Source organism: Haliotis asinina, chromosome 15, assembly GCF_037392515.1.
Source record: "Haliotis asinina isolate JCU_RB_2024 chromosome 15, JCU_Hal_asi_v2, whole genome shotgun sequence".
Taxonomy (NCBI): Eukaryota; Metazoa; Mollusca; class Gastropoda; order Lepetellida; family Haliotidae; genus Haliotis; species Haliotis asinina.
In genome coordinates, this window is record NC_090294.1 from 29,755,247 (window position 1) to 29,768,165 (window position 12,919).

Genomic DNA, 12,919 nt, shown 5'->3' on the forward strand with positions numbered 1-12,919 from the left:
ACATGACGGTAGATTGTGTTAACAATGTATTTACATACTTTTGTCGTCTCCTTCTGTTTTGTGATTGGGTCTAGTGATCCCACCCGAGGAAATTACATCATCGACGACACGCGCGGCTATGGGCGTAGTTTCGACGGCATCGGGGCCATCAGCGGCGGAGGGGTAAGCCGAATTTAGGATATTGTTAATCCTCACACAGGGACAAATACCACCCATCCATGTCCCTAAATGAGGATTATCATTACAATCTGAAGTGATTATTGACTTTGGTGACTTTGAGATTGTGAAATCCTGAGGTTTTGACTCAAAATGAAAAGGCGGGTCGAGAGAGGGGTGGCGGGGCTGTTGTGAACCACCCCTTTAAAATCATATCTTGATGAATGCATTAAATGGCCACCTTTCTCTTCCTGATCAACTACTGTGCATCTGAAACAATTTAAACCTAGTCGTTCTGCTCATACTTGACCCAGAAACATACAGTGCCTCGGCAGACATATCTTTTGACGTCTTCATTACCAACGGTCCCTTTTTCTCCACAGGCCACATCCAAACAGCTTCCCGGCTACATGTTCAAGTACCAGGACGAGATTTTTGACTTCTTGTTCAAGGTAACAACCGCATTCAAAAACGTAAACAGAATCATTGTTCCATTACGTCTTCTTGTGTGAATTACACACAAGGAAAAAGTCACAGATGTTATGTAAGGTAGGCAAGGTAATATGGCGTATACCTTTTGCATGAACTATAAGGGCTAAGAAAGTGACACCCCATATATGACATATGTTGTATAAGGAGCAATTACTTCGTAACAAGGTAAACCGTTTGACGTTTGTCAAACCATCGCGAGTGAGTGAATGAGTGAGTAGGATTTTACGATACTTTTAGCACTGTTCTAGCAATGTCACGGCGGGGGACACCCGAAATGGACATTACTCATTGTAACCATGAAGGGTAATGAACCCGGGTCTTTAATCACTAGACTGCCCCACCGCACCAAACCAGGTCGAATTCTGCGTACAAAGATATGTGGCATATGGTTGTCATTTCAGCCAAATTTCGGAGCAGCTTTGCAAATACTGAAGGTAGAAATTGGAGGGGATGCCCAGTCTTCAGGTAGGTTGGTGAGTCAGCAGTGAGACATTATAATTATTCCAAACAATATTTCGGCTGCCTTTAATGATCACTTAAACTGACGGGCAAAAGAAATCATCACTTTTTAATAACGTCTTCGCAATTACAGATGCAGCCATAAAGTGAAACGTTTTCTCAAAACACTCACCAAAACACATTCTCCGGTCGAGTAGCAAGGCGTAAGTCCGTGATTAAGTGAATTTCGTGTCGTGTTGGGGGGCGTGTCATGTTATTGAGCGGAACTTGTGGTCAGCACTGAACACGACTTATCATCCTTCATGGAAATGTGACTGCGCAAAGGTACACAGGCGAAGGCTTAAGACCAGATGTTTTACCATTTGTGCGTCAACAGCAGTGGGGTTTGATCCCGCAACAGGACAATGCACTTCCGCAAACAGCCAGGCTCGTACAAGACTACCTCAGCAACGTGAACGACACGATCCAGCTAGCACGATCTCGGATATAAATCCGATCAATCATCTGTGGGAGCACCTGGACAGACAGTTGAGACAACGGCAGCCTCGACCAGTACTTCAACAGCAGCTCGAACAAGTTATCTTGGTTCTGTGGCACAGAATTTCACCTGACGTCATCCGGTGGCTAACGTCATCCATGAGGAGACGTGTTTTGGCATGTATCGATTGAAGGCTCGTCACACATGCTACTGAGGGCGTAGATAGTTCCATAATGTGACTTGAAACACATATTGAGAATGATCTATGATTAGGTAACATTTCATTTCAATGGTTTTGTATAATATTTCTATCATATATGTGTTGGTGTCTTCTGTATGAACCACAACATCTGGTGATACGTTTCTTTTGCCCATGAGTTTAATTTCCGAACGCGTCAAATCGGTGACTAAATGCATGATCGACTACCAACGCAGATATGCCATGTAAACGTGCATATGGACGTCACCGATACAAACTGTCAAGCAATAGAATGACAACAGACCTCGTTAAACGAAGAGAGGGCTGTTGCAATGTTTGATAAAGATGACTGTCCACAGAGGGTACGGAAGCGTCTCACATGCACAACAGCTGGGATGAGAACTACTACAGGGGCTATGAATGGTGGATTATGGAAGAAGCAAAGAAGGTAAACTTGACAAACGGATGAATGCTCACCAACAGTTAATGTTAGCTTTTCAGATGATGATGTAACTGTTGCACTATTCCTATTGATTATGTTTCTAAGACTGCCATGATCACACTATTGGTACTTTGTTACCTGCTGAGACCTACATCACTTCATTAAATATACATACTGTTCACTATGTGAAATCAAGTTCACTCTCTCAGCACAATTCGATGTTTCTATACTGAACAGCTCAAGAAACGCAACTGTTTTTTGTCAAGTTTGTGAACTGAAGACATAAACATGAACACTTACTTTTATGAGATTTCATTTTTCGACACTTACACTTCTTTTCTCGTTCAGTATATAAAGAATATCACGCAATGTTGAAATGGGACTGAGAGAGTTGGTGGTACTAAACAACTGATTAACGCAAATTGCGTGATATCATATACATACATACATACATACATACATACACACATACATACATACATACATACATACATACATACATACATACATACATACATACATATGTGCGTGTGCGTGTGCGTGTATATATGTTTATATCAAGGATACCGTATATGGATTTCCATATTACACTTACACACTGCAAGCATGACCATATGGATGTGTCGAGTGTACTGTCGTGGATGGCGTCACAGTGTATTGAGAGGTCAGCCATGGCTTGTTTGTAGAGGAACCCCAGCATCAAGCTGTACGGTCTTCCGTGGGCGTTCCCCGGTTGGGTGGGTAACGGATCAGTCCACGACCCCTGGGGGGACCCTCAGCTCACTGTGGACTATGTGGTCAAGTGGATACAAGGGGCCAAGGCCTTCCATCATCTGGACATAGATTATATTGGGGTACGTACGCGGACACCAAAGGGAACGCCAGGTTAGAAGAGATCGCTCCTCTTATGATATTTTCGAAAATGTATATTCTATATGTTATATCGAAATATGATAACTATATTTCTAGTACTAAATGTTAGTCATGGTGAAACCCTGGGGTTTTGGGTTTGGGATTTGAGGTTTGTTCATCATCGTATCCCGTAGACTTGGGACGTGCTTATACAAAATATCATCACTGGTCTCTCTATTTTTTATAAACAAAGTAATTGTTGGAGAGGAATGGTTTGGTATACTCGGATAAAAAAGTATCAAATTTGAACACAGTGCACACATGGCAGAGTGCAGTCTTAACACGACTTCCGATCAGAACATTATAACGTATCACCGACATTGCACACAGCCAACAAATGTCTCATTAGAGCTATATGGCGGGGGTATGTTGATAATGGAGTCTGGACCAGACAATCCAGTGACCAACAGCATGAGCTTCGATCGGCGCAACTGGGATACCGTGACATGTGACACCCGACCCCATTAGTCGACTCTTACGACAAGCATGGGTTACTGAAGATCAATTCAAACCCAAATCTTCAAGGATCCTAGTACAATGGATACCTTATCTACAAAGTAAGCTCCATACTAAGTAAGCTGCATGCAACATTTGAGTGATATCTCGTAATATATGTCTTGAAGATGTCGATGTTTCCTATTTGCTTGAAAAGGTTAAACAGTAGGCCTCCCAAAAGTTGTGATGAAATTGTCCGTTGATGTAGGGGGGTGGCGCTCGTAAACACGAGTTGATATAATGAGACAATTGATAGATTGTGATGGTCTGAAAATGAAATACTTTCTTTGCAGGTATGGAATGAAAGACCCCACAATGTCCCATATATAAAGGTAAATTTATGTAAATCATGTCTGATATCTCTATACTTATGCGAAATCAATAGCATAACTGGCTGTCAAATATCCAGTCATTTTGGATTACGGTAAAAGTGATATTTTTTGTGGTTTATGGGTAAACAATTTCAACTGAAAGTTGTACCTTCAAAAACTACATCAATTATGGTATGGATTCAGGAGTCACATCATCAACGTGAGGGAGGTTCATCGTTTTCTGTTGTCTCCTAGTTACTGCGGAAGACCCTGGACCAAAGGAACCTGACCAATGTGAGGATAGTGGCCGCGGATGGCTTTTGGGGAGACATTGTCCAGGACATTCTACAGGACTCGGAACTTGCTGACGCCGTGGACTTCATTGGGTGAGTTGATACACGTTATATCACATGAACGTTGAGTAAAGAATAGCGGACACTAAAGTACTGATTCGCTGTAAATACGAACGTGGGTTCAAACCCTAGTATTCTCTGGTTATGTCCCTAGATTTGTCATTGGCTACACCAAAGATGTGAAAGGTACTCATGTAACCCGCGTCTTTTGCGTAACGAGCAAACGCGTTAATAGGCAACCCGGCAGCCCCTATTATCGAAATACTGTTCAAAGAGGTTACACCCCACACATTCTCAGATTATCTGGATACCGATTTAATGCATTGTGTGCTTGGCGACGCTCCGTCAAATTTGTTGGAATCATTGACGGTGATTGCTGCTGACTGTTTTGTCCTTTCTTTGTTTTAAACATATTGTTGTCTAAGTTCACAAAGACAAACAAGCTTAGTTAACTTTTAGCAGATATACACTACATAAATAATACATAACCGATCCGACTGAAACACATTCAGTATTGGTAGGTCATCATTGTTCAGCCTTTCACTGTAGCACTCACTACCCGGGGACGCTGTCCCCCCGCGACGCTGTCATGACTGGTAAACAGCTGTGGGCGTCTGAAGACTACGGCAGCTTCAACGACGAGATTGGAGGAGGTTGCTGGGCAAGGGCAAGCTTCTTCTTATTCTAATATATTTTACAATCTGTCTGTGCCATTTTCATTAATTTTCATTAATTTACGTGACACATCACCTGAGGAGAATAACAAAGGATGTTTTTGTTGCAGACTCTCAACATGAACTACGTCAACGGCCTCATGACGTCGTGAGTTAGAACACAATTACACTCATGCAAGGAGTACACTCTTTAAGTTCATCGTTAATGACACATGGTATTACCAAAATGTCCTGTCAGCTGATATGCAACCATTCCACAGATCGATGATCGATATCAAATGAAACTTCCTCCATAACTAACCCCGATGATATATTCCTCCTACAATATATTAAACCTACGGCAATCAAGCCATTGTCTCGTATAACTCGAATTGTTATGTTTGGTTGTCGCTTACTGGACTTGAAAATAGTAGACCAATATTTGATTTACTAAAGTGTAGTTTATTAATAATTTTTGCAATTCATAAAACGTAGTCATTATCAAGTTAATTTCTTTCTTCAGGGCGGCACTCAGTATTGTCAAGGCCTTTTTAAAAATTCTCGGGCATTGGCGAGTCACTATTATTTGTGCTTGCAACATTTTTTATTGCCATGTGAAAAAAATGATTTTGACTCTGCCACGTCCCGATCATCCATTTGTCCACTGTAAGAATGAATGTCTGTAAGAACGAGTGTGACAGAATCTACAAACCACTAACATGTGCTAACCTTCAAAGCTGTAGAGAAAGAACAAAATGAAAATGCAGCCGAAGGTATTACCGAAACAATAAGTATGACATTGGGCTATAGCACAAATTTCAAAGTTTGAGCCATCATATGTGGTATAGTTTTGTTAGGCTGGATGGACACTCGATTGTGACTGTTCTAATGTCTGGACCTCCAGCTCCATCGCTTGGTGTATGGTGACCGGTTTCTACTACCCCCTCCCTTGGTACAGAGACGCTCTGATGACGGCAAACAGGGCCTGGGACAACAGCTACACCGTCAACACTCCTATATGGATCACAGGTAAAGTATGCAGTGTATAGCAACACGATCCACATCATTCACCGTGAAAACCGGCCGCTGTCCTGTCTGGCACGGTGTCATCACCAGCATAAAATCTCAGTCCTGTCTGTGGCTTGTTCATTTTATAATCAGATGAAAGTTTCACGATAACTGTACATCACAAGTACGTTCTCTCACGGGGACCGATATATTCACGACAAGGCTATCGCCCATTGTGATTTCACTTATAGCTGTGTTCCTATATGAGCTGTATCGACAAGAACCAAGTTTTGTTTTGAAAGTTTTAATGAAATACATTTCAATTGTCATTCAGTGTCCAGAGCGGGACTATTTTGTTTAGGGATACATGTGCAAGGCATCTGTCATATTGCAATATTTTGAAATTTCACATTCTTCGTTTAACCGACAAACCTGCAGGTAATTTTGTTTAGGCTTCGATGATAACCGATGTTTTGCTATCGTTCGTCTTCTGCATGTATATACATGTCGAGAACATAATGCATGGATATAGAGGCTTATAAAAAAATGCACGAGTGTTTAAATCAGCTTCCTATTTACACTGTTCACAGCCCACACAACCCAGTTCACAGAAATAGGATGGCGCTACCTCGCTCACGGCTCGGGGGTGGGGAATTTCTCCGGTGGAGGGAGTCACGTGTCCCTTGTCAGCCCTGACGGCAAGAACCTTACCGTTGTCATAGAAACAATGGTGAACGCAATGCTTTGTTTATCTCAGTAAATGGAAAGAACCATAGGTGTTGCTTAATATAACATCGATGATTCATAGTGATTTTCCCAAACAGAGGAATACAGATAAAATACAGAAACGACGAAATGAATAAGATAGAATACTGATAAAACGAAATGAATACAGTTAGAATGTAGATTAAACGAAATTAATTCAGTTAGAGTGCAGATTAAACGAAGACAGATACAAGGAAACGAATATAGAAAGAATACAGATTGAACGAAATGAATACAGACAGAATACATACATGTAAAACGAAATGAATTCACATATTCTAGAATAAAAAAACCCAAACAAATAAAAATGAATACAAATAGAATACAAATAAAACGAAATGTGTACACCATGAATACAGATGAAACGAAATGGCTACAGATAAAACGAAATTTGTTGATGATGGAATTGAATGATCATGCCAAACATGTCGACAAGATGGAAATACTAACCTATTTTTAAGATGCTGTGAAAACCGTTGCTACCAATAGCACAGAAACAACTCGCAAACTCGGTATATACAAAATATATAGCGTTGCAATATATTATGTGCATAGACTCATCAAATCATACTGATTAATTTTTAGGTATCCAGTTAAATGAAATCGGGATTGGTTATCGCACTAAGTTACGGAATAGGACAGAACCCAGTAAACAGGAAACGACACTGTACTGTAACCAGTGTCTTGCAAAATGGATTGTGCTTCTCAGGATTGCCGACGTTCAGTATTCTTTCGCCCTGCCGTTTTCTATTTATTAACAACCCTCGAAGATTAGGGTTAGAGTTGATCTACAGTAACCCATGCTTGTCGACAGAGACAACTAATTGGATCGGGTGGTCATCCTCATTCACTTGTTTGACAAATGTCATTGTACCCCAATGCGTAGATCGATGTTCATGCTGATGACCACTGGATTGTCTGGTCCAAACTCGATTATTTACAGGCCGCCGCCATATAGCTGGAATATTGCTTAATACGGTGTAAAACTAAACTCACTCACTCAGTCAATATATTGACAACAGAGGAGATTCACAGAGCACACCAGAAATGATCTAGTTACGCGTTCCACCGAGATATTAGGAGTAAAATGTTAGTGGTGTGCCTCTTCAGGGTCACTGCAAAGATATGTCGTACTGGTGTCACGTGTCGTAAGTGTGCTACTCTTGTATGCATTTCATCAGCGTAGAATGAATATTAATTTCAGAGCCACGATCACTCCGTGTGTACTCGACCGCCTCTGTCTCCGTACACAGTCAGACAACAGAACGTCACATTTGTCCTCAAAGGGACCTTCGTAAGTACATGTGTCCCAGACAGGGGAGGTAACTCTGAAACTGTCACTGTAAGGTTCCACCTGTGTCGAAATAGGCTGGAATGATGGAAGTCCAAACAATATCTGTTCATTTGCTTCACATCTACACAGTCTCAGCCGTGGGCATGTCTGTCGATTTACAGTGTGTGTGTACCGTCATCTGGGAGTCGACAGATATTGTCCAACTCTGAAATAAATGTAAATGATATGAAAGGTGGCATCAACGAAAAAAAGAAGAGGGACACTGAAATGACATAGCTCATCCCAGTCCCTGGAGGCGCTACAGTCTAGTCACGAACATTCCAACCGACTTCTGCAAAGGTGGAAAATGAAGATTTATAGACAGTTACCTTTCTTGCCTCAGGAAGACTCCCTTTGCAAATGACTCATGTTTATTGTTAAATGTGTATCAACTCAAGCCCTGATCTACTAGTCGACCCCAGCACAACGTGTTAGGAACATACAACACAGACTTTCAGGATTTCCATGGTCGGGACGAATGGTAGGGTAGCCTTGAAGTTAGACGAACCACGCCCCCTAAGCCCGACGTGACATTGGAGGAATATTGCTAAAAGCAGCCTAACTTGTCAAACTTCTCTTAGCTGCTCCATGGGTGGTAGATGTCGAAGTTTGTTTTCAAATTTTTTTGTGCTTATAGCTGATGTTTGTCTTTATACCGCACAGAGGAACATTACCACGTTGAATGTGTGGCGTACCAGGTTCCGATATGGCGGGAAAGCGTCAACTGTATTCAGGAAACTCCGCCCCATTAAGGTGAGCTAGGTACAATATCATTAGTACATTAGTCAAGTGAAGGTCCTAGACGAATGCTACAGGCACAACTGAAATGATTATAGTTTGGCTATATCAGTCGCAGGAATGAAATTTTACAACCATTTTCGATACCATGCCCTGTCACTATCGACGTACATTTGCAATAGTAACGTAGAACGAACATTTGTGACTGGTTTATGGTTTATGTTTTTTCTGTATTTGGGGCGGTTGGGTAGCATAGTGGTCAAAGCATTCGCTCGTCACGGCGAAGACACGAGTTCGATTCCCCACTTGAAAGCAATGTGTGAAGCTCATTTCAGGTGAGCTCATCCGTGATCCTGTTGGAATATTGTTAAAAAACTGCGTAAAATCATATCCACTCTGTTGAATTTCCACACCTGACGTCACATTGCAGGTGCGAAGGAACCGAGTCCAGCTGCAGCTCCTCCCAGACGAGGTGTACACTCTCACCACTATGCCCACAGGCAACAAGGGATCCTTCCCGTCTCAGCCAAACCAGGGGGACTTCCCCTTCATCTACCTGGAAAACTTTGAAGGTGATGAAAAAAGTGTTACACTTATAGGATTAATGGCATGATCGCTTCAATTGCAGCGTCTATTTTTGGAAACCATACCATGCTTGAAAAGATGGTAGTGTAATGCAGTTACGTACGAATGCTTTCGTTACATTTCGTATTTACACAAACTCTGGAAAAAAGATGATCTATATTTACTATAAAATATAAAAAATTGTCCCCGTTTAGATGTCTTTTAAGGCTGCATAAAATATGAAATATTTCTCTGGCACATATTTTTAGAAGTGAAGAGGTAGGTAGGACTTTTTTAAATTGTTGATAGAAAATAAAATTATGCGGGAGGAACACAGTTTTATTTTTTTTCTCTCTCAGAAATACGGCTTAGGAAGTTTAGCACGTGTTCATGGGTTGTAGATTCGGTCACGCTCTTTCTTACAGACATTTATTCGTATAGTGGACAAAACGGATGATCAAAAAAGTGAAGCGCCGATGCCCGAGAAACATTTCACTTTCTTATTTAGCCTAAGCCGTTCATGTCGTCTTAATGCATTAAACATAGACAATAGAAACTATGACTTTATACAGTTTTGAATTTTGAAATCCTCGATAGATTAAGATCGATTTTATTATTTTTCTTTACGTAGCCTACGCTCAAAATTCGGAGCCGTTCACGTTTGCCCAACAGATGGGATCATTTGAGGTTATATATACCGGTGAACCCCATAAAAACGTCTTGCGTCAAATGGTCCTGCAGGAACCGGTGTCATGGTGTAGTCCCGAGACACAGATACAACACCCATTCAACCTTGTGGGGGATTATAACTGGTACGTAGCTAGCTGACACCAAGAAGGAAGCATTGTTTCTTACGTAGTCTTTTCCTTGAGTCAATATGTGAGTATCACCCGAGTAACAACGAATAACCACCGTGTGAGGTTTGTAGGTTTTATGTTAACAATGCCCCATATTCCAGTCTTTTAACTCATAGGTGAACCTCCGTCTCGAGAGGCGTTTTGAAAGGAACGCGATTTAAATCTGTAATTTCAAGCATAATTTACAATTCATTATCTACATACGAATACAGACGACAGACAGTGTTTTGTCGAGTGAAGTGCATATGGTAGCCATGACTGTAGTCTGTTTGCAGTGAAAACGTACCGATGAATTTCACTGTAAACAAGAAAGCAAACCAGATAAAGTAAATTTACGATTGGAAGTCCTCATAATTTTACCTTGATAATGGAAAATGTAAGTCTCAGAATTTTATTCAACGTAGGATAAAAGTTCATAGATACGAAACGATCATAGATTCAAATCGTTATTATTGGTTTGTATTACGAAGGAGTGAGATCAGTATTTGGAATAGTGAAACAAATGCGGTACATGGTGAGCGTCATCTAAAACCAACCCAGCTTCTTCTCGGTGTGTCCATTAATGCGCACACGCCCTTGTGATACAAAGAATTTCAGCTTTTGAACCCATGATCGTTTGTCAAACACCTTTTATCCTAAGTGGAATATACTCCTGAGATTTGGTCAATTAGTAAGTTAGAATTATGAGGATTCGCAATCTTAATTTCACTTTCTTTCATTTACTTTTATGGTTAAAGTGATCGGTACGTTTTCACTGCAAACAGACTATACCAGCATTACAGTTGCAGTGATTCTGTATATCAGGACGGACATCAGCGTGGAGATGGAGATCAGGCTCGGCGACGTGAACGGCAGTGATGGCTACTTCGTGGCTGTGAGGGTGGACAGAGGAGGGTGCAACTCCTCGTCCGCAAGGGGCGTATTCCTCTACATCTACCCGAGCCAGAAACATTTTGTCCTCTCAGGCGACATAGGCAAGGGCGATAATTATCACATTAAGTCTTTTATTTAAAAAATACACGAATTACACTGATACTAAAACCAGTTAGCTTTCTAATATACTGAAAGTTAAGAATCAGTACTATTTTGGAAGACCGAGCGCCCAATTTTACAAATGTCACAAATACGATATTATGTCCAGGTAATGCCTTGTTGGGTTGTAGGTCAGACCTCGATCATTATGAAAGGCAGCCTTGGAACTCCTAATCCTGGCTGGAACAAAGTGTCCCTCAAAGCTGAGGTAAGGCTACATGTTAACACTAGGACGTGGAATTTGGTTGTTATCACTAGATTGCAACTATCGGATATATCTCCTGAGGATGTAATTCCGAGTAAATTGGCGGTGGAATAGGGGTTTACAGGGTATTGACGCCTAGGGAGTTAAGAGCGAAGGAAAATCCCTTCCAATCGTTTTTATCCATTTCCCCACTGGGGAAAGAATCTAATACAACTGTGTGCGCGTATTCAACACCTGTTCGAAGATAAACCTAATTAAGCGAACGTAAAATATCCATTGCATGTATGTCTTTTTAGGTAGTCACCTGACTTTATCAGCACCTTTGTAGTCGAAGGGTGGGTTACAAATACGAAGGCAACATTTTCTATAACTCCATGTGTGTTATGTAAATTTGTATGGGGCATGTAATATTCATTCCATGAAAAATTCATGAGATTTATGGACCTACTATGAAAGTACGACCCCAAAACAATGCGATGACGTCACTGGAGGTTTCTAAGACACCAGTGAGCATAGGGATGGTGGTTAAAGCGTTCGCTCGTCAAGCCGAAGACCTAGGTTCGATTCCCTACATGGGTACAATTTGTAATGCGCTGGAATATTGCTAAAAGCGGCGTTAAACTAAACACTGCCATTCACCCACCGAACATGACCAAGACATGATTGTTTACTCGAGATGTGGATGTCAGCGCAATGTCTTGTTACAGGGAGACTACGCCGACGCGACGTTCAACGACGTCAGCCTGCTCCATGTGCAGCTTCCCAGGGGTCCGGCAAATGGTTTTGTGGGTCTGGGGACATCTTCTTGGGGGTTGGCTGACTTCGACAACATGCTCATACAGCCGGCCAACTGGACGAATACGGCAGGGACACCGAGAGACGGCAGACTGTACTTTAAACCAGGACAGTAGGGTCGTATGATGGATCAGGCTACCCAGGCCGGGGTGGTCCCATGTATGTGAGTGAGTGAGTTTGGTTTTACGCCGCTTTTAGCAACATTCCTGCGATATCACACATTCTACTGATGTGCAGTATCGCAGCCCCGCTCCAATGTGGGATAAGTTTTGTAGTAAGACTCAGTTTAAAATTGCAACTCATTTACATTGCAACACTACATTTCTAACAGGACAATGCAAAGAACACTGTCATGTTTTATAGTTGGAATGTTCATATTATCATTTTAAGTATACATATGCCCCATGAGTTGGATATGCTGTATCAGTAAAGTAACATATACAATTGTGACGTTGTTATTAGTAACGCACCTGTTCATGGATTGCTAATGCAGGGAATTTTCGTAACGATTTCACAATATTTTATGTATTTGAATGTAATCATCGGGCGTTGTAATAAACAGGTCTTAGATAAATACTCGGAGGATAAATAGTCTGGTTTCTTCGATTCAGTGGAATTCAACATTAGCCGGATGTTTTAAACGCTAAAATTTGTCTATGTTCCAGTGAATTC

General features: G+C 41.3%; 1 protein-coding gene across 1 annotated transcript; it reads left to right on the forward strand.

Annotated features, from left to right (window-relative positions):
• LOC137265285 (galactocerebrosidase-like) lies at positions 1–12,823 on the forward strand. Its single transcript, XM_067800644.1, has 18 exons — positions 1–162; positions 540–608; positions 1,050–1,113; positions 2,144–2,232; positions 2,913–3,080; positions 3,927–3,965; positions 4,200–4,330; positions 4,847–4,964; positions 5,082–5,119; positions 5,855–5,979; positions 6,549–6,688; positions 7,928–8,017; positions 8,720–8,809; positions 9,225–9,366; positions 9,990–10,170; positions 11,020–11,189; positions 11,379–11,455; positions 12,160–12,823. Exons 1-18 carry the CDS (start codon positions 25–27, stop codon positions 12,361–12,363), a joined length of 2,073 nt encoding a protein of 690 aa, XP_067656745.1. The 5' UTR covers positions 1–24; the 3' UTR covers positions 12,364–12,823.
• The last annotated feature ends 96 nt before the right edge of the window (positions 12,824–12,919 follow it).